General features: G+C 44.2%; 3 protein-coding genes and 1 non-coding gene across 11 annotated transcripts in view; 1 reads left to right on the top strand and 3 right to left on the bottom strand.

The window, feature by feature from the left end:
* FANCM (FA complementation group M) overlaps positions 1 to 2169 on the bottom strand; it is a 71477-nt gene extending 69308 nt beyond the window's left edge. For all 3 annotated transcript variants that reach the window (XR_010070882.1, XR_010070883.1, XM_063333729.1), the window contains exons 1-2: positions 1609 to 2169; positions 663 to 835 (exon numbers count right to left, since the gene is read on the bottom strand). Coding sequence is in view for 1 of the 3 variants with exons in the window: in XM_063333729.1 (XP_063189799.1) it covers positions 663 to 835; positions 1609 to 2053 (618 nt within the window). In the remaining 2 variants the exon portion in view is untranslated. The remainder of the gene's footprint in view (positions 1 to 662; positions 836 to 1608) is intronic.
* A 173-nt stretch (positions 2170 to 2342) lies between these two features.
* FKBP3 (FKBP prolyl isomerase 3) lies at positions 2343 to 6611 on the top strand. Its single transcript, XM_063333740.1, has 7 exons — positions 2343 to 2453; positions 2524 to 2625; positions 2706 to 2813; positions 3422 to 3557; positions 4539 to 4606; positions 5767 to 5864; positions 6368 to 6611. The coding sequence occupies exons 1-7, from the start codon at positions 2343 to 2345 to the stop codon at positions 6420 to 6422; spliced, it is 678 nt and encodes a 225-aa protein (XP_063189810.1). The 3' UTR covers positions 6423 to 6611.
* Positions 6612 to 7102: 491 nt separating this feature from the next.
* Positions 7103 to 21582, bottom strand: PRPF39 (pre-mRNA processing factor 39). Of its 6 annotated transcripts, none has more exons than XM_063333734.1 (14): positions 21480 to 21582; positions 17705 to 18068; positions 17305 to 17430; positions 16546 to 16664; positions 15594 to 15761; positions 14644 to 14809; positions 13936 to 14043; positions 12758 to 12922; positions 12314 to 12440; positions 11952 to 12220; positions 11166 to 11350; positions 9673 to 9747; positions 8987 to 9107; positions 7103 to 7930 (listed from the first exon to the last, which is right to left on the bottom strand). In XM_063333734.1, the coding sequence occupies exons 2-14, from the start codon at positions 18032 to 18034 to the stop codon at positions 7880 to 7882; spliced, it is 2010 nt and encodes a 669-aa protein (XP_063189804.1). In that variant the 5' UTR covers positions 18035 to 18068; positions 21480 to 21582; the 3' UTR covers positions 7103 to 7879. The 6 variants fall into 6 exon arrangements, with proteins under 6 accessions (XP_063189804.1, XP_063189803.1, XP_063189805.1 ...); XM_063333733.1 differs by lacking the exon at positions 21480 to 21582 and adding an exon at positions 19036 to 19353; XM_063333735.1 differs by lacking the exon at positions 21480 to 21582 and adding an exon at positions 16792 to 16954 and having other exon boundaries at positions 17058 to 17430; positions 17705 to 17727.
* LOC134515734 (small nucleolar RNA SNORD127) lies at positions 11784 to 11869 on the bottom strand. The gene has a single exon (XR_010071101.1). It is a non-coding gene; the product is annotated as a small nucleolar RNA SNORD127 (small nucleolar RNA).
* Positions 21583 to 21593: the final 11 nt, after the last annotated feature.

Below are 21593 nucleotides of genomic sequence, written 5' to 3'. Positions count from 1 at the left end.
AATTATATTGATGAAAATATTCACTAAGTAGAGTGAGCTTAACAAAATAGTCTAAAAAAAAGTATATCTAAATTCAAATGGGAACCAGGAACTATGCACAACTCCACATGTATTCGGTCAATTTCTCCAGTATGTAAAACTAACTTTCTTTTAGGTCACACATTGCTATGAGATTAAGCCACAATAACACAACAAACTCTTTGTTAATCAATACGAAACACAATTTTAAAAAGAAACCTTGAACTCCTTTTACTAAGAACTTTACCAAAAAAAAGCTGCCCTTTTTTCTGGAAAAAATACCTCCCCGTTTTAAGAGCTATTCCAACATAGCAAACACACCAGAGTACACCTGTAAATACAAATACATCTGAAAGAAACATCATAGTGACTTTTTTTTAAAATTGCCCTAGTAAAAAAAGTATGTTGAAACAAAAATTACAATTTTATTCAGACATTAAAAAAATTCCCACCTTGCCTTACCAAGTTTTACTACAGCTTTTACATAAAAACAAAGCACTGATGATGCAGAGGACTGTCTGATCTCTTTCAAACAAAGCTAAGGACCTATATGATGACAGTGACACTTTATGGAGATCCTGTAAATGATTTGGGGGGAGTTTTTTTGTAATTATGAGACAAGACTGGGGTGAATCCAGCATTACCTGACAGTAGGCGTGATTTCCAAGGGCTTTGTGGGCTTCATCAATAACCAAACATTTAATCTCCACAGCAGGACACGTCCCACGAGAAAGATCATTCACCATTATTTGAGGCGTAAGGAAAAAGACTCTCTTGGTAGCCCACAGTTCCCTCCGATTGAGGGCTTGGGTTCCCCCTGAAAATTAAAGAAATAACATTAGCAAACTGTTCTGCTGAGAACACACCATGACCTGAGAGCAACAGCAGAAGACCGAGAAGGCTGGCAGACATATGCTGGCTTTGGGAAATGAGCACCTTTTAAAATAGCATGCACCTTGATGCTATTCCCATTTTCAGAGGGGGAAAAAAAAAAAAAAAAGGCAAATACAATGACCAGGAATATTTTTTGCATTAAAACACCATATCCAGAAACGCAGAAAACAAGGCTATAAAACTCAAGATGGGCCCTAGCCCTCTGCAGCCCCACACCTAACCTACCCCTCCTCTGACAGAAGGCTGTACTTAAGAACAGGTAACGGATTTGGTCATTAAGGCTGTTACTTCAGTCAGCAACAAACCGCAGCTCATGAAGTTAGGAAAAAAGGGGAAAAAAGCCGTTATCCTTTGTCTTAAGTTTCATACAGAGCATATTTTCTGTGCAGACATATAAATCTCCATGCGGAAGCCCCAAGGCTGTATATGGCCCACAGGGCTGCACCCCAAAGCTCCAGAAAACATCTCCCCTTGCTCCATCACCCTTACATTGGCGACCTGGGGTTTTAACTATTGCAAAAAAACCCTGAAGTTAACCCCTGAAAAGCTTCTCGCCCTAAAAAAAAGACTTTTTTTTTTTTTTTTTTTTTTTTTTTGTACCGTGAAAACACGGTGCTTGCCCTTGCCTTTAAGCTAAGCAGCCTCGATGGTGAACCTCTGAGGCGACCCCCGAGCACGACCCTCCCCGTCCCTTACCTGTCATCTCGGCCATGTGCCGGGCCGGGATGCCCATAACGCGGGCACAGGCCTCCATCTGCTGGGCCACCAGCGGCTTGGTTGGGGCGAGGAAGAGCACCTTGCCGGAGGGGAACCAGCGGTAGAAGTTGTACATGACGACGGCGGCCACGAAGGTCTTACCCAGCCCGGTGGGCAAGCAGACCAGCGTGTTGGCCAGCAAAGAGGCGCGGGCCATCCGCAACTGGTAGCCGCGCTCCGGGTAGTTGGTGGGGTAGATCCAAATGGACCCCACCGCCGCGCAGAAACCCCCCACCGGGCTCGGGTCCGCCGCCGCGGCCGCCGCCAACAGCAGCTCATCGTCGTCGTCTTCTTCTTCATCCTCCTCCTTCTTCTTCTTCTCCGTCGCCTTCCCGCCCGCCACCCGCCAGGCTTGAGGTAAAGTTCGTTGCCGGCCGCCGCTCATTCTCCCTCAGGGCACCACCGCTCCGCGCGGCTCCCACCCGCTCTGAGGTAACGCGCGCCGAGGCGCAGCGTCCTCCATTTTCCCTCAGCGCCGCCGCTTGAAAGCCCCGCGGGAGCCGCCGCAGGGACGGAGGGGTGGGACCGGAGACGGCTCGGCCGTCTCCGGTCCCACCCCTCCGTCCCTGCGGCGGCTCCCGCGGGGCCGACGGGAAGGCTGGGCGGTGCGTGAGGAGGAGCCGGTGGTGGAGGAGGAGGAGGAGGTGGCGGCGGCGGCGGCGGCGGGCGGGAAAATGGCGGCGGCGGCGGGTCCGGCGCAGCCCTGGAGCGCTGAGGAGCTGCGGAGCGAGGCGCTGCCCAAGAAGGATATTATCAAGTTCCTTCAGGAGCACGCAGCCCAGGCGGTAAGGGGTGGGTGTGTGGAAGGGGGTCCCCTCTTCTGTGTGTCCCTCCTTCAACCGGCGTGTCTTGCAGTTCCTGGCGGAGCACAAGCTGCTGGGGCAGGTGAAGAACGTGGCGAAGACGGCGAATAAGGAACAGCTCATCGCGGCCTACACGCAGCTCTTCCACACGCAGGTTTGGAACCGGGGTGGTGGGGGCCGGCGGCCGGGGCTCGGGCGGTGGCTGATGGCTGATGCCCCTCTGCCTCCCTTCAGCGGTTCAAGGGCACGGATGGCACGGAGAAGGCGGCAGAGAAGGCGAAGCCCGCCAAGGTGGAGGAGGCCAAGGGGAAAGCAGCGAAGCCCGAGGAGGCCGTAGAGGAGGTGGGTGCAGCACCCCCTGACTCGCCTTATTTGGGCGATTTCGTGGGTGGATTTCAGTGGTGCCCAGTGACAGGACGAGGGGCGACGGGCACAAACTGAAACACGGGGAAGTCCATCTCAACATGAAGAGAAACCTCTTTACTTTGAGGGTGCCCAGAGAGGCTGTGTAGTCTCCTTCTCTGGAGATATTCAGACCCCACCATGGATCCATTCCTGTGACCCTGCTTTGGCAGGACGTTGGACTGGACGAGCTCCGGGGGTCCCTTCCAACCCCACATTCTGTGGGCCAGCCAGGTTATCCAGGTCTTCAAAAACCTGATTACTGCAAGAAGTCTGGTACCATGCCTTAAGCTTACCCAGCTTCTGTAATGTAATTAGTGATCGGCACTGTGCCTCCCTCCCAAAGCTTCAGCCTTTGCTGAAAACTGCACCTACGCTGCTGTGTTTTCCCCAGATACTACAGCCCTGCAGTATCGCATGAGTGTGCCATTCACTAACACTGCATCTGTTCATTCGGTGCCTTGGACTAACTCATTGTTCCATCTTGAATGTAGTTGGTCTGAGACTAGTTAATGCAGCAGTCATAACTCTTGTTTTTATAAACTTAGGGGCCGCCGAAGTATACAAAATCAATTTTAAAGAAGGGCGATAAAACCAACTTCCCGAAGAAAGGGGACACTGTTCATTGCTGGTATACAGGCAAACTGCAAGATGGAACAGTCTTCGATACCAATATTCAAACAAGTAAGGTCACGTATATACTGTTTGGCTTTTGTTGCAAATGTGGGTAGAAGAAATTAGCTGGACTCGTTAAGCAGCCTTGGGCAGGCGCTCCCTTATGGAAGCTGTGCATGGCGGGAGTCGTGACAAACTACTTTTACCGTGGTGGTGTTGGGCTGACTGGGGCTGTCTCTGCAGTCTGCTCTCGGAGCCTGATTTTCCATGAGGGAGCGCAGAGCAGTATTTTGGGAGTGGCTGGTGTCAAGTGACAGTGCTGCATCTTGCCAGGCCTCACGTCTGGTATTCTCCAGCCATACATAATGTGAAATGCAGGGATTTAATCAGGGCTGAAACTACTTGGGAGGAAAGATGGCTCCTCCTGCGGGAGCTCCCTTTATCTGTGGAACTTGAGCACCAACAGCATAGATCGCTTCTCTAAATAGACAGGTCTTGGTGTGCTTCTGTAATAAACCCTGAAGTGCGGAGGCACTGGAATGAGAGTGATTTGAAGTAGTCTGGTGTTCCGTATCCACTGCAGAGAAGTCTGCTGGTATTTTTGTGGCAGTTTCTCAATCGGGATTTAGGTGTATGAAATTCTGCAGTCTTAGAAACACTTTTCCTGCAGCGATGCCCAAGACCGAGAGGAACAGCAGGGCTGTCACTGGAATACTGTCTGTGAGCCATTGTACTTGTTCTGTGTTCTGTATTGACTTTTTTTGGTTCACTAATGTGTTTATGACTTGTACCATCAACTGTAGTAATTCAGAAATGAGTCTTGGAGTTCAGTGGATCAATATCTTAAAGATGCTCATCAGCTTTAGCTCTTGGTGCAACTTGCATGTTTCATAACGTTTTTAGTGCACTTCTAGAAATCTGATAATGGGCTCAAAATAATACAGTAAGAACAGATATTTATATAAAGCATGATTTAATAGTAACTTTAGATAGAAGCATGGAATGTGCTGGTGTGATGTTAAAGCAAATGCACATAAAACTGTCTTTCAGGTTCAAAGAAGAAAAAAGCAGCCAAACCTTTAAGTTTCAAAGTTGGCATAGGAAAAGTAATCAGAGGTGTAAGTAAACCATTAATGACTCCCTCAGAACCCAAAAAGAGTTTTCATTCCACAGGATTTATGACTGGGGTGCAAATTTTAAGCTGCTGTTCTTGTTTCTGGTGGAGGTAAAAAGGCAATTGGAAAGGGTTTACATCCGCCGGTGTAATATTTGTTCTTTATGGATGCGTTCATTCATCTGCAGTGTCATTCCTCTCGTTAAGTAGTGTGTGGAACACAGTGTAACGTGTTACACAGACACTGGTGTGAACTTGGCATGTCTGGGAGATACCAGCTGATGTGCAAAGGAGGTGCTTAACTCTGGCTGTGGCTGAGCCAGTGGTGAAACAGGTGTCTGTCTGCACGAGGCAAGAATGCAAGAAGGGTCTTATGTTTACCTGACTCTAAAAAAACAAAACGAACCTGACCCAGCATAATCTTCCATGCTGCCGCTGTGCAGGAAAAAGGCCTTTATGGGTGAAGGGATTGGCACTGGGAGGGGGAAATGTCCCTGGGCTTGTGGCCAGTACTGCAGAAGCAGGAGTCAGTTGGGTTTTCTGTAGCCTCTTGGCTCCCGTGTTTGTGTGGCTGCCAGGTATCCTCCTCACACAGTTACAAGGCGTGAGCAGCAGCTGCTCATTGTGAAGTGTTGATACAGTGCTAAACAGAACACCGGCTTTGGGCAGTGCAAGCGAGTCTTGAAGAGGGACAAGCACTGAAATAAGTCTTTAAGCATCATCCTCAAATAAAGGGTAATCCATTGATACTGCACAACAGCAGGGAAACGTGAGGCAGAGAGACAAACCCCTTGGTACAGTGTGTGGTGGTCTCCTGGGAAGCGCTTTCTGAAACAGGATAATTCCTTAGAAACAAGCTTGTTACTGCATTGGTTCATGAGTATCATCACAATGTAAAAGCAGGAATCTGCACTGCCAAGTACAGTGCAAACTAACACAGGAACAGGGAACGTCCGCCAAAGGCGATGTTTCTTCCCACAAATCAAAAGGTGAAGCTACCTCGCAGCGCACGCTGGGGTGGGTGAGCGTGCTGGAGAAAATGACGCGGTATTCACAGTTACTCACAGCAGCAAACGGGAGAAGCATGTGAAATGCACTTAAGCTCTCTGAGACTGCTGTGTTCTTTTGTGGTTTGTTTGAGTTTGTTCTGGTTTGGTTTTTCAGTGGGATGAAGCTCTCTTAACAATGAGTAAAGGAGAGAAGGCTCAACTGGAGATTGAACCTGAGTGGGCATACGGCAAGAAAGGGCAGCCTGATGCTAAGTATCCTTCCACAACTAATTACTCATTAAGCAACTTGGAAATGCTTGGTGGAATAAGGTGCTTTATGGAGAGGGCTGTAATGGGGGAGCATTCGCTTGGCACGCATAGCAGGCTTAGAATGTTAACAGTACAAAAAAAATTCAGTGAACTTAATGGATGGATGCAACTGCCCATTTGTTTTGAAGAAAAACTCCTGTAGGGAGTACTGCGGGAGAGAACCCGCCAGTGTTTGCTGCTGGCGTTTTTATTCTAGCTGCTTCCAAATGCTTTATTAAGACATGTCTAAATAAAGGGCTATCCACGGAACTGGGACTGAGCGTCTCATGACAGCTGGGTTTAGAGACCAGCTGTGGCTCCGCACTGAATCCGGGATGTTAAAACGGGGCAGTGAAATAGAAAACTGACACATGAGAAACAGGACAGGTGCTAACTCACTTAACACGGATGGATGTGATAACTGTGGGCTGGGGTTTTTTTTAAGCTTCCTTAACGTGTGCCAACAGGATTCCACCAAATGCAAAACTTTTCTTTGAAGTGGAATTGGTGGATATTGAATGAAATGAAGACTTCCCTTGGCTGCTGGGAATCCATTTCTGATCAAGAAAGCTTCTGACAATGCAGTTTTGCTCTTGTAACTTCAGGATATAGTTACAACTGTGGCCTTGTACTGAAATCAAGTTTGTTTTCCCTGCCCCCAACTGCTGTACAGTAACACACCACTAAAGAAAACATAGTTTATACATGCAAGTGACTGCACTTCTTTGTGTGTACGATCCCCTTAAAACTTCTTTCTCTTACTGTGGGGGGGAAAATTGCACAGATCTCCATCAAACTGTGGAAGGAGAACTAGACCCATCTGGAACAGCCACACCTGTTACGATCCCAGGCTGTACTGAGCACGCTTTCACTGTAAAGCATATACTGCAATACACAAGTCCTCAGCAAGGTGTTGTCTTGTGTAGCTGCCAAATTTTACAACAGCACTTGCCCTACCATTTCAGATAACCTAAACTATTAGGAGAGGGGAAGAGGAAAAAAATGTACATTTATACTCTAGGCACTACATTTCTCCTTTAAAGGTGTTTTATAGAAGCGTCAAGTCGTGATGCCCCCCCTTCTAGAAGGGAAGCGTATGTGTTCCTGTACCTCAGCCACAGAAATTTGTGCAGGTGTTGAGCCGAGACTCTGGCTTGAACGAGGCAACCCAAGAAAGCTCAGAGAACTACTGAATTCCTTGCTTTTATTACAAAAATGGGAATGATCACTTTGATCAAAATGAAAAAAGTTTGCTCACACTGTGTACATGAAAAACTCTAAATACAAAAATCATCCCAAACACAGTTTGTGCTTTTTAAAAAAGAATGCAACATCATTTTGCACTGCGTTTTAATTTTTGACCCCCACATAGAATAGAAAATACACACCGCAGCTTGCAAAGGCTGCATCGTACTCTGACGAGTTTCAATCGTAACGAGATAAAGCAGCAGTCTGGGAGCTGCTGGCTGGGGCAGGGAAAGGGATATCATGATGGAGCAGGTTGCAACGCTGCGGCTGGAGCACAGAGCAGGAGGTGACAGCTCTGCTCCTGCCAGCCCCCCCCGACCTGCTCCCGTCCTGCAGCAGCCAACAGCGGCACCCAACACTGCTCGGCACAACAGCTTCGGAAAAAAAAAAAAAAAACCCAAAAACTTACAGCTGTACTGATTAAGTCTATGGAATCATTATGGGGCTGAAAAAAAATCTTCAGGTATCTCCATAAATTAGTGCAGGGAAATAAAAAAAAAAAAAATGCATTTATGGTAAACTAGAATTGTAGAGAGATACCATTTATCAGTAACCAGCACACAAGTCTTGCTTCACACATACCCTGTGAACAACAGCTCATTTCACATGCAAAAGACCAAAAAGCAGGTATTACAACAGTTCTTTCACATCCCTAAATTAGAAAAATATAATTTTTTTTTATTCCATCTTTGTTGAAACTGCAGCACAGTGAACTTCACTCACTCTTCGGATCAAGTTGGATGATAATACTGTCCGTAATTCCAGGCATTCTGGTAATTGTACTAGAAAACAAACACAACATAATAGCGTAAGTCAGACTGCCCACGCTGCAGGAAGAGCGCTGGTGACAAGCCATGATCTCTGATTCAGAAGGGCACAGCTGAGTTCTCCCTTTGGCAACTGCAATGGTTCTGAAGAGTGGCCAGCGTGGCTGTGCCAGTGTCGCCGTGCCCACGTCACCCCCAGAACGCTAGGGTGTCAGCCCTTCTGTAGCGAGGCCCTGCCCGCAGCCCATGCCTCAGGCTGGGAACAAGCCAGGAGTTCCTCGGCAGCCCCTGAATTCCCAACCACCTGAAAGCTCCACTGGGAGTCAGCTTTGCTCCAGAGGCAAAGCTGAAGTGGGATTCCGTTTGAGTCCAGGGTCAGGTTTGTACCCAGGGTCCGTGCAGAGGCTGGTACTGGTGCCCATAGTGTTTTTAGTCCCTTAATAAACACGTGTGCGGCAAGTCTGAAAACGCAGGACAGGTCAGAGGTTCACTAACCCTCAGATCCCCTCTGGTTCCCGCTCTATGGCTCTGCCTCACTCCCCTTTCAACAGATTCTCATAAGAGGGAGGAAGAAGGGAGGGAATAGAAGGTAACGGACACCTGAACTGTCTGTGTTCTGGCTCCACATCCACCGTTACGTCACAGCCCCAAATTAAACTGCTTCAGCCAAAGTTTCAGTTGGACGCTGTACAAGTCACAGAACCCACACCCAGATGTTACAGGAACTACTAACTGGAGAAAGTAAACTGGCGTCCCAAGGCAAGTCTCCTGGGCAAAACACTGCAGCACACAACGGGTCTATTGCCCTCAGCCAGCAATGCCCTTCAGTGCTGTCACGCAGCCCTGCGCTTGAAGAGCTAGCCACCAAACCGCTCATCTGCCCCAAGAGGAATATTTTACACTTGCATAGCAGATCAAAGAGGAATCAACAAAAACAGAAGCTAAATTTTTACTCCCAAGCTTTCCTCACCAACTGATGCTGGGCCATAGACAGATAAATCCACCGGGAAAACCCCAATGTGCATACAGTCAGACTGCACACGCTCTAGAAGTAACCAAAGCAACACCCACCTGGTACCAGGCGTTGTAGTTATACGCGGCCTGGTTGACTTGCATGTCTCCGTCCATCATCTGTGCCGATGCCAAAGTTGGGTCGTCTGTGAGCATTTTCTTTTCATCTGGCTCCTCTGATCTGTGAAGTGAATATTTGCTTGTAAATGGTATTTTAGATCAAATTCTAAGCATGTCTTTGTGTGAGAAGTGCTGTAACAGGTAAGGGTAAATGATATTTTCAAATTTGGTGCCCTGTTGGGCTTCAGAACAGCAGTCTGGTTTTTAAAGTGTTCTGGTGCTCAAACTGAGAGAGCTAAAGCATGTTTCTGTTTAGAGATTGAGTTACATTTACGAGGACCGTTTAGCTTTTCTGTGAAACATAGCTGAAACGTTTACTTTCCAATAAATCTGTTTCCAAATATTTATGCCAACAGTATAGCCCTAATTAGTATACACTTTAAGTGATTTAAGACAACAGTGATTTTGTTCTTGCAAGCAGTAGGTTTAAAGCTGAAAAATGTATGTATAAATATTCAAAACCTAAAGAAAAAGACACAGTTCCCAAGACTGTTCTTGGAACTGTTTTTAAAGCCTTTCCAAAGTGCTTTGTCTCAGCTCTAGCTTGGTGTAGTACGTGTTCCAGCGACCCCACGCTGCGTCATCTATTGAGTTCGTTTATCCCCTCAGGTGAGCAGACTTCCTACCCGTTCTCTGCCCTCCTCTTTAAAGAATCCTGCTCCTTCAGAAGGGCTTGATGTTCATCATAGGCATCCAGAAGCCTGAAGGAGACAGAAACAAATAAAGCTTTGCTCACCATTTGCTCAACGCTTTAAACACATGAGCAACCATTTTTAAGTGTCTACTTCAAACTGTACAAATACAAAAGCATTCTAAACCACTCAACCATAATCAAATTTTAATCAGTGATCCACCATGAAGATGGGAAAGCCAAAAAAAATTAATTTGAAGGGGGATTCCACAACACATATTGAAGAATTTTGTTAGCTCAGAAATTCCCAACTTGCTCAGCTTTTTTCACACTTCATGCAGTTCTTTTATAAAGAAGTTTTCTAAAACTTATTTGTGATACAGCTGCTTCCTCCAGTAATTGCATTCCCTCAGCTGCGCACTGATGCCATCTATAGCAGCACTGATATCTAGGAATCAACATTTCTTTAAATACTGGAAATTAGCATTAGACAAAATCATTACAATTCCAAAGTATCACCTACAGCCTTTTCCCAAACAACATGGGAAGTACATATGTATATTTAATGCAGCACAGAAAAGCTATATTATTTATATCTCAAGTATTACCATATATTGCTGAGTGAAAGAGTAATACTTCTGTTTCCTAGGTAAAATTCCCATGAATAGCCAGCTATCATTTAATCTGCTGCATACCACAGCTTACAATATTCTGTCAATATTACTCTTGGTGAAAACCATTTCTTGTATTTATTCTGTGCTCTAGTATTGTTTGGGAACTGCAGACTTCATTTTGTTTGGTCTGTCTAGGATCCCAGACTTGCAACGCCTGGCTGCCACGCAAGTTAGAGTGTTCAGTCAGCAGAAACTAAGGACCAGCTATTGTTAAAAACATACAAAGCAGAAAAACTAACGCATGCTTAGTCCTTCCAAGTTAATTAGCTGCAAATTGTAAACAAAATCAAACACTTGTTTTACAGTAGGGAGTTAAGAAGGAAAAAAGTACATCTAGTATTTAATTAAGAAGTTGCACTTCTAGTATCTGATCCTCCCACGTAAGTGTCCAGCACTGTTAATGCTTCTGAACACAGAAAAATCAAACCAATGCAGATGTGAACATCTCAAGCAACAGCTCTCAGGGAACGGAGTATCAAATTATACCTGTGTCACAAAACATTTCATGTTCTCTTTGAGGAACATCCCCCTTTAGGAGACTTAGCAAGAGAAAACTACAGTAAGAAGTTACGGGCAGCAGAACTTTGCTCTATGAGGCATTGGGTATTTCAGAAAAAAAAGGGATAATTTTCTGAAAAGAGGTTCCTATTTAAAGGTAGGGATTTGGTTTAGAAAAGCAGCTATCCCTCAATAAAGAGCTGATGGCACAAAGGAAACAATTTAGTGGATACCACTAACCCTACCCCTTCCCTGCTACTCCTGCAAGCAGCCTTGTGGTGACCCTAATTTGGCCATTGCACAGATTACGTCTTACTTGTTTACATCAGAACCAAAATCTTCCAGAAATTCCACTTTTCGCTGAGAAAACGTAATTCTCATTTTTATAGATAATGCGCCGTTGACAGCTTTATCAAAACAGCTCAGGATGTTTTCTTCATTTTGCTTGAGATCGCCGCTGTACTCCATTTCAAGTAAGTTGAGATAGAGTTTCGTATTTTCCTGCGCAAAAGATGTATTAGAACTCGTACATCTGTCACGTTAGGTATTTAACACTGAATGTATGTCTACTAGATGCATATCAGAACATTTACATCATAAATATATGCTAAAATTGTCAATAAAAATATTTTCTTTTTACATCGGTCATCTTTGACCTGGTTTGTTTCACAATTAGATCAGAAGTGATCTAACATTACAAAAACAGATGTCACCCCTTGCTAATAGTAAGCTAATAGCATCTGGAGTGCCAAATATTTCTGCGGTTATACAAAATGATCTGCAAGTACTGCCTACATGATCAATTTTGTTCACCTTGATATGTGAACGCACCTGTAATATTTAAGATCCTAAAAAGGAAAAATGAAGGCATGAAGCACATTGTGCTTCTGATGAAAAAAAATCTGCAGACTTCCAGATTTGGAAGCTGCAAATGCGGCAACATCAGTTTAGAGGGACTGGTGTCTCCATGTAGTAATGAAACATTACATACAGTTACAATTCCTGTCATCATTGTTGCCATACTTTTAAAAAAATAGTTCTGAAAGAGAGAAAACTACCAGGATTTATTTATTTTTTAATACAGCAAAGAGGGAACACATACTTTGTCAATTTCTATGGCTTCTGACAGCACTTTTCTTGCCTTTGGAAGATTTTTCTGTACTTTGAAGAGGTGCCGAGCTAATTTGATGGCATAAAACGACGATTCACTAACTGATTTGGCATTCCTAACAGCATCTTCAAGCAGGTGTTCAGCTTCTTCCATGTTTCCATGTCTGCGTTCTAAGCTTACTCTTCGCAAACGAATCATTGCTAGCCCTAGAATACACTCTTCAAATGTTTTCAAGATTCTTCTTGCTTCATCAATGTTGCCTAAAACACCGGTGAAGACGGTTTAAGATATGAGACATCCAACAGCCTCTTAAAACCAGAATCCCTCCCAGCAAAAACGAAAGCTGCTCTTACCCTGCTGCTCCTCAAAGGCAGCCCACAGCATGTGAACCATTGGTTTCTTAGGAAGGTGTATTGTGCAAGCCCTGCTGTAGACATGCCTCACTCCTTCAATACTATGATTCTCCATGTATTTGGCATACTATAGTTGAAAACAGAGCAGAGATTGAAAAATTTAAAGCTTGTATTTGTCTTTAAAAACATGCCAGAACGATAAAATTCTTTTGTTTAAACCCATTCAGCACCTTTATTGAACCACTAGACTAGTTTCTGTAAGGAAGGACGTAGAGAGGCAACGAAGTTGGCATATGCAGCAGTCAAATCTGGTTGCAAGCAGACCATCTCCTAATGCAACAGATATAGTTATATATGAACAAAATTCCACAAGAGTACAAAAGGTTAGTCACTAGATCAATGTATGCCATCGGCAGGAGATGGGTGGTAAGCCACTTCCCTTACCTTAATCCAGAAGTCCTCATAGAGGGCACATGAAATAACACATCTTTCAAAGAGGACCACAACTCGTTCATGAGTGCCATTTTCTATCTCAAATTCTAAGTACTCTTTCCAGTTTTTCAGCTGAATTTTCTCCAGGGGTTTTACATGAAAGTAAGGCCTCTTTATCTGCAAGAGTTACAGTACGGCAACTTGTGACTAATAAGCATACCACCAAGTTGCTTAAAAAATTAAAAAAAACCCCAAACAGCCACACACCATTCAGGTAATGCCATTTAAATCAACAGGACTTCGGAATGATACCTCATTATCTATTCAAATAATAATTCTGCTGGGGTTACCCAAGTATTGATGAAGAGATGTTGCTGATAAATATATTCTAGGCTAGTAACTTATTTTTCTAGAAAGCCTTTTGAGTGCAAGTGTTTACAGAAGCTGAGAAAGAACTCAGTGCAGTTTATCCCCTGCAAACCTGCGTCACAACGTAACAAGGACATGATAAACGAGTATTGTCCACATATATACATACAACTAAAGTACTTACTGTTGTACTAGCGCATGTCCTACAAATTAAATCCAAAATTTGGTTGAGAATCATGACAAGGAAAGGCAGAGCTTCATCTTAAATACTTCCATTAAGCTGATTATTCCAAAAGCTAGCGAGATTGCATTTGTATTGATGACTACAAGAGGAGCCGGGTGGGACAGAGTTCAGCACAGAAAATTTACACATTGCTTTGAACGAAACGTAGCAAAGCATGCTTCCAGAGACCTTTTGCTTTTTCTCTCTTCATCACACAAATTGCATTCTTTTTAGGATAGGCTCACCTTTTCAATTAGAATTACCTTCACCTCCTTGTTATTTTGCAATGCCTCACACACATAAGGCAGTACTACCTTACACAGCATTTCATGCATGTATATTTAACGACAGCGTAGTAAACAATACACTATCTTGCCTCTCTCCAAATACTGCTTAAAGATCTTTAAATTGTCAGATAACACTTGGCCTCACAAGTTGCCTATTCACATGAAGAATGCCAGAGAAGAAAAACTCAATCTTTGTTCAAAGCCCACAACACTTGAAATTATAACGCCTGTTATTCAAAATTCCTAGTTCCCAGTCTTATGTTCAAAACTCTTGCCATGTGCTGCCTTACATAGAAAAAAACCAAACTTACCGCTTCTTCAAATGTCCACCTCTTACTGACTTCATGTTCGTTGTGGTTAAACATTTCTTGATGAATCTCAATGATCCTGTGCCTCATGTTTTCGATCTCAGTGATTAGCTAAAACATAATTTTTAAAAATGTAACACAGGTAGACACCGTAACAGCTTTGTAAATGCATTTTATGACAAGTGTGATATGTATAAATTAAAAGTATCACAGATGCATTAAATGTTACGCTAAGCAGCTAGGGGAAGGGATAGGGTGCTGCCCTGATGGTGCCTCGGCCCTTACTGCAACCCAGCTGAACTGGTTTTCTATCAGAAGTTTTGCTCTATGTTAAGGACGATTGAGATTAAAGGTGAATTTGGATCCAAGTCAAACTTGGTTTCAGAACGTGTACATTTTCAGACTCAGCAATTCCTTTGGACAGTTCCAAGTTTCCATATGCCTGTGAAGGCCATGAACCCGCACAGACCGTTCATTCCTAAAGTTTTGTACATCACTTCTTTCACTTTTGAACTCCGTTTCTTTGATACCTATGAAAATATTGGAAAGATACATCCTGTAGACAAGAGCAGTTATCACCTGAGCCAAAGTGCAATGATACGCAAGAGAACTACGGCAACACCTCAGCTACAGATAGACTACATTGCCTGCAAATAAACTCAGCCACAGAGTAAGGCAAGATATGCTGATGAACATCCCCTGTGTACGTACCTTGGCAGGGTCAGTTATGTCTTCAGTACCAGAGGGCAGGTCATCTCCAGATTGCACATCCTCCCCGTTATGGCCGTTCACAGATGCCAGTTCTCTGCGCAGCTGAACAAACTGCTCAGTAGTCAGAAGATCTCGAGGCAAGTTGTTCTGTATGTGCTCTTTAAACCTAAGAATAGTTAGAAACAAGTCAACACAAGTTTGATGGTTTACATTTCAATATTCTGCATAACCAGAGCACAATAATAAATCCTAGAGGGGTTCTGCATTACATTATCGATCTAGAACGACACTGGCAATGCAACCGCTGACAATATACAGACAAAAGGCGACTTCTACTATCTATCAGGCTTCAAAAGCTTCGCATTTCAAAGAGAGATGAAATAGCAACAAACTTCAGTGGCGAAGACAGACCACTTGCCATGTAAAATTCATGGCAAAGGACAAGACCAGATTTAGAGGAAGATACTTTATTTCCAAAACTAAAAGACCTGTAGAAATTACAGGGAAGACTGGTGCATAATTTAACTAAGGTTTCTCATGCCCTGTTTACCTCTCCATATTAATTCAACTATCTAAAACTTAACGAAATATTTCTCTTTAGCCAATTAAATTAGTGTTTCACCACACGTGAGTATCGCTTGAGGAAGTAAAAGTTCAAAACTGCTCATTCTGATTTTTCAAAGACGTCCTCTGTTCTTCCTCACAATTCCAAGGCCTTCCTTTATTCCACTGTAGAATTTGTGAATTTATGTGAACCCAAATTCCTAAAAAGTGTATCAGTACTTCAAAACAATCCGTCAAACTGTACGAGTATGTAAATAAATAAGTATATAAAACTCAATAACTATTTCAAGTCCTTGTTCCAAGTGAATATTTTCACATTTACAGAAATAGGTTAGTGTGTGCTTAAGAAATTCATAGCATTAACTAAATCTTTGTTCTCTCTTTACCTCTGGAAGTGATGACTGTAGAGTTGTGTTGGAATTCCAAGGATGCGGTCATAGATGGATGTAACTTCCCTTAGGTTTCCCTGTTCATTTTCCCAGTTTATATACATTTCCCATAGTCTGTCAGAACGGAAATCTGTCCCAGCAGCTAACACTGCATGTTCATATGCTCTGAAAAATGAAATAATTTTACAGTTGTTTCTGGATGTGCTGACAGAACAAGGAAGAAAAGTTCTGACTCTTATTTAAAGATTATGACCATCCTCAGTTACTCGCAACCACACTTACATTCATTATTTAAATTCTTCAAAGTATTTTCTAGATATCTATAGCAAGGTATCTAGAAATTCCAGAAGTTCACACTCACATTTTTTCCCCCTACCACAAAAGAACAAATAAAAGCACGAGAAAACCCCCTTGCAGGAACACAAGATATTAGGAAAATGCACAGTTTTTACCACTTATCTCTTCTAAAGATTCTAAAACCATTACTTAGCAGTTTAACACACAAAAGCTATACATCAATCACGTAGATACATGATTCATACACTTCATACACTAGAAGCTGCTTCAGTGTAAGTTCAATTAAGGCTTTGTGTCAAACTTCAGTCCAACCTCTTACTCTAACCAAGACCACTGCCAGCAACAGATGAGGTCAGACATGTTCTAGCCATACCCTCCAATGAATTTAATTCCAAAAATTCTATGGTGAACCTGTTCCAGTGCTACACCAAGTATTTCCTAACGTCTAGTCTGAAGCTGTCATCACAACCTTTGACCCTTGTACCACACTGTATTGTCTACCCCTTCTTATGGAATTTGGCTCCATCATCTCTTAAAAGTCCTTAAAGTACCTGCAGGCTGGTATTAGCTCGCCCCTTACCTTAATCTGGTAACACTGTCATTAGACTGTACGTATGGGCTTCTCGTATCACTTAGTCTGCTGTCAACTTACCCTCGAATAGTACTGTTAGTTTCAGGATCAGCAGGGTCCAAGGTCTCCTTTAAGAAGTTTATATAATGTATCCAAAGATCAACACTAAGAGGAATTGCCTGAAGCCCTCTGCGATAAACCTATGAAGAGAACATGAACTGTACTTCAAATACTTAATGGCGTCCTAATAGAGAGGCAACACTGTGTTATCCGGTGAACCTTAGAAATACTAATTACTGGAATTTTGTTTAAATAATCTACCATTACCATTTGGGTGGAGGTTGGATAGAACATGGCAATGTTCTGATCTCCACGTGCAGAGTCTTGATCTTCAAAGCGCAGCGGTCCCTGCATTCTGACCAGGTTGTGTGGGCAGGCTTTGGGGTACAGACCATAGGGCACAGACCCATTAGAGCATCATTGACAGCGTCTGACCAAAAATGCAATAAGATGTAGCAATTGTGACCAGCAAACCAACTATATTGTTTTGAAAATGAGTAATAAATGTAAGTGACAGAAAAGCCCTGCCCTACTTGTTAAGCTGCAGTGTAATACAGAGGCTTGCACTGCAAAGCTTGACAAACTGTAGAGGTTTAACGCACCTGCCAACAAAGAGAAAAAACATTAGCTACAAATGCCACAGACGTGACAAGTGCAAACAAAATCCCTACAAACCTGACCATACATGGCAGGTACTGGCAGCCAAATGACTTGTGGTAGGTTAGTCATTATTTGGCTAACAGGACCAATGGCAATAGCTGCGCCCAGCTACCTACATACCTCATCAGACTGCTTAACGTTGTCGTGTCGCTTTTCAAGGTCTGCATACTTTTTCCAATATCCATAGCAATATGGATAATGCGTGAAAAACCTGTCAAATGCTTTCCTGGCAGCTGGTAGGTGGTTCTGCAAGAAATACACAATAAAAGCAATGAATCCTTACCTAAAAAACCCCTTCACATTATTTTTTCAAAATAATTACTATTTTAACATTGTCTCAAAAGCCATTGTTTTTATTTTGTGATCTTTGCTGATGACACTGGCAAGGGCAACTGTCTTAAAACAGTGTCTAGGAAACCCTGATGTATAGGTCTAGATTTGTCACTGGAATATCCATGACTTGTTTTGGTTTTCTTTGTTTATTTCCGGAAGGCTAAGGAAAGAGGGGGCATGTACTAACCTCCTGCTCTACATACTGTAGTAGATATACCCATCCTGTGAAATCCTGGGGATTGTCCTCTACTACTTTCCAAAACTTGTCAAAATCTGGAGGGAAGCAAGCCTCAATATCTGTTGTCTGTAAACTTTCAATATTTGGAATTTCACTCTCCTGCGTGTTTTCTTCATTCAAGTCAGGGGAACTATCAGGCGACTGTTCCATCTCAGTTACACTCATAATTTCTGTACTGAAGTCCATATGCTGTTCTTCTGTTGCCGTTTCAGTGCCATTGTCTATGCTGTCATTGCTTACAGTCGGCTTCTCCTCCTCTGTATTTTCTGCGTTCTCCATGGCTAAGCTTACTGCTGTTCCGTAGTACTAGGTCCTGTGGAAATAAAAAGGTTCAGTATTCGTGCAGTGAGGATTCAAGTAGAACTTGGGCGTGAATTCTCAGCCAAGAGTCTCCCAAGCACTTCAGGCATCCATGTATTTCACCACAGACATTTATGGATTAGATCTACTTCACTCTTGAGCCTAATTCACAACTAGGGACAGGTTAATAGCAGTCATGCTTTGTAACAGCTGCAAATACAACGCATGGTGTTTTTCCTAAAAACTAGCACAAGTGGCTATCGAGGTATGAAACTGAACCAATACAGTTTTCCTGCACAAGTCTGGCAGAAGTTTAATACAAACGAAGAATTACGTTCAAATATATTCAATTCTCCTACTTAGTACAAATCAGTAAGTTCTTCACAAAATAAATATATGTTAAATTGTACCCTCAACGCTGAGCTGAACTGGATTAAGCAATAACTCTGCAAAGCAAAGAATTACTATCAGCACTAGACTCAGTCCACATTAACGATGCCTACAGAAACTAACCAGCATCAGAGGGCCATAAAAAAATGTTTAGGCTAGTCCCTGACACGCAGTCACTCGCTCCCACACACAACTCAGATGTCAGGGGTTCCTCCTGCCCCTCAGGACAGACTCCATCTTCCTCCCACTCTTCATTTTGATCTTCCTGCCAAATGCTGATGCCCAGCCCTACTCTCCTCTGCAAAGGCCCGTCCAGCCTAACCCGGCTGTGTGCTGCTCTGCCAAATAGCACTCAACCTGGGCGTAAGGCACTCCACTGAACCTTCTCCACGTTTGAGCCAGGTCCCAATGACTAACGGGTTCTAGATAACACAATACCCAGCTCTTAGCTATGAATCTATTCTGGATGAAGAACAGTGCAAGACCATCATCCCCAAATGCACTGAAGCAACTGCCACTTCTATTCCCCCTCGCTTCTCCTCAGAGGATGTGACAGCAAGTAAGTTTAGCGCTAAAAAAAAAAAACCCACCCAACAGTCCCCATACCACTCTGTATCTCCAGAATTCTTTCCCACTGAAAGCCTGAAAAAAGAACAGACAGACCATTTGCTTTTACTTCAACAAATACATTGATGAGCCATCAATAATAAAGTTCAGGGGAAAAAATGACAGAAAGGAGAAATATCTATACCCTATCTTCATAGATTCATAATCCTAGAACAGTTTGGGTTGGAAGGGACCTTCAGCAGCTTCCACGCCTGAGATAACAGTTCATGTTTTCTTAGGAGTTCACCAAGCCAAGTACCTTTGGCATAGTGTTAAAGGGTCCACATGGTCTACTCTGCAAGTTGTCTAAAAACTGTTTTTTTAAAAGTAGTTATTTTGATTCTGCACTGTATACATTGTCCGGCAATCATATAAACACAATTTCTTTCCTTTAAGGTAAACAGTTCATAATTTTATAATTTTAAATGGTAACTGTTAATAAAAATGAATCCTTCATACCATTTAAAAGTCACATGAACGCAATGTGACTACACAGAGCACTATACTGCTTGTGTTCTACAGGAAAAGAGGATGCTTGTGAAAGACAAGCAGTTTATTTCATTAATGACCTGTTCTTCCCCACATCCTGGGCCACTCTAGAAAGCCTGCATCTAAAGCCAGCTTCTTTAGTAAGTGTTGGAGATGTGCCTTCAATATTAAGAATGAATATAATTTATAAGTTAATAATATCAAAGTAGTGTCACTATGCCTTTACCAGGGCAACATACAGAAGAGATCTGCGCAATTAAAACAGCTGCTACCATTCAGAGCTTACCTCTGTAAAGATAATAAAACCAAGGCATAAGAGGAGTGTGCTATGCACACAGCAGCCCCAAAACTTGGAAATGATAAAGGATGTTTACAGCTCTAAAATTTTATAAAGCTAATGCAATTGTTTTTAAACATGCGGTAATTTATGACTGAAAGTTATTCTGAAATTTGACAGATGTTTTCCCCCTCCAGTAAATTCAGAAGATGTATTCCAGCTTAAAAAATAACTCCCCCAAATCTAGCTGTCTTCAGGGGGAGAGAAAAAAAGAAAGAGGGAGAAGCAGTACTGGACCACCTCTGCACACAACATTTCAAACAGAAGCTAAGTTTATTTGACAGATCACTTCCAACTGAAGGCATTCCGGAACACCCGCAGGGAACCCTGGCCCATCCCAAACTCTTCCAGTAACTGAAGGCTATGGCTGACAGGATCAGCCCCACCTGGTACCAGAGGAATGCCCCGCAATCCAGGGAGCTGCGACGGCAGCAGGCACCAAGCTGGTGCACGCCCAGTACAGACAAACACCAACCAGAGTAACTTAATTCCAGAAGTTTTTACATCGCTCAGGCTAAATAACTAAATAGGAATATCAGATAACTACACGCACCAGCTTTAAATAATTTACGTCAGCATATATAATTTAACCTATTTCAATTAAATGTTTATTGCATACAATACTGGCATCTATAAATATGAACTGATAGAAAACATCTAGGAAAAAACCCAAGTGGGCAGCACCAAGGCATTTCAAGCCTCTCTCACACCGTCCCCGGCTCTACGAACCTTTAACCACCACAGTGAGCGGCTACCTGGGCAGCACCAGCCTGGCCCCTCACAACTCCTGCCCAAAGACTGATGCTTTGGTGGCCAAAGGATAGCAATCATATAACAGTTTGGGTTGCAAGGGACCCTAAAGACCACCTAGTCCCACTCCCCTGCCCGGGGCAGGGACACCTCCCACCAGACCAGGTTGCTCCAAGCCCCATCCAACCTGGCCTCAAACACCTCCAGGGATGGGGCAGCCACAGCTTCTCTGGGCAACCTGGGCCAGGGGCTCACCACCCTCACAGCCAAGAATTTCTTCCTCAGATCTCATCTAAATCTCCCCCCTTCAGTTTAAAACCGTTGCCCCTCGTCCCATGGCTCCCCTCCCTGATCCGGAGTCCCTCCCCAGCTTTCCTGGAGGCCCCTTAGAGACTAGGACTCTAAGGCGTCCCTGGAGCCTTCTCTTCTCTATGCTACGATGTAATAAACCGTTCGGCATTCAAAGGTTGTGAGCTGGCCTATTATTATTCAGAGCTTTAGCAGCTGTTATAGCACATACATATTTATCCTAGGAAGCAAAGCCCGCGGGCAGCCCGGTTCCCCAAGTGCCCGGTAACGGCCGGCCAGCGGAAGGGCTGCAGGAGGCGGCGGTGCCTATCTCGGCCGGCGGAGAGAGCGCCCCGCACCCCCCCACACCCTCCCTTCCCTCAGGCACACCCCACGCGCCGCCGCGACTCCCGACCGGGCCCAGGCCGCCACCCGCTTCAGCCTCCCGCCGGGCCGGGCCCAGCCCTCCCCCCGGCGAGGCGCGCACCCCCGGGGCCGAGGGCGGGTCACCGGCCGCCTCCCCCCGGCTCTCCGCCCGCCGCTCCCGCGCCCCGTCCCCTGTACCTGCCGCGGGGCCGCCGCCCGCCCGCTGACTGACCGCGCGCCCGCCGCCGCCGAGCCCCAGGAAGAGCGGACGGCGCGTGCGCGCAGGGCACCGCGCATGCGCCCCGCGCACGC

Source organism: Chroicocephalus ridibundus, chromosome 4 (assembly GCF_963924245.1).
Source record: "Chroicocephalus ridibundus chromosome 4, bChrRid1.1, whole genome shotgun sequence".
NCBI classification, from domain to species: Eukaryota; Metazoa; Chordata; class Aves; order Charadriiformes; family Laridae; genus Chroicocephalus; species Chroicocephalus ridibundus.
This window is presented reverse-complemented; position numbering and strand designations above follow the sequence as displayed.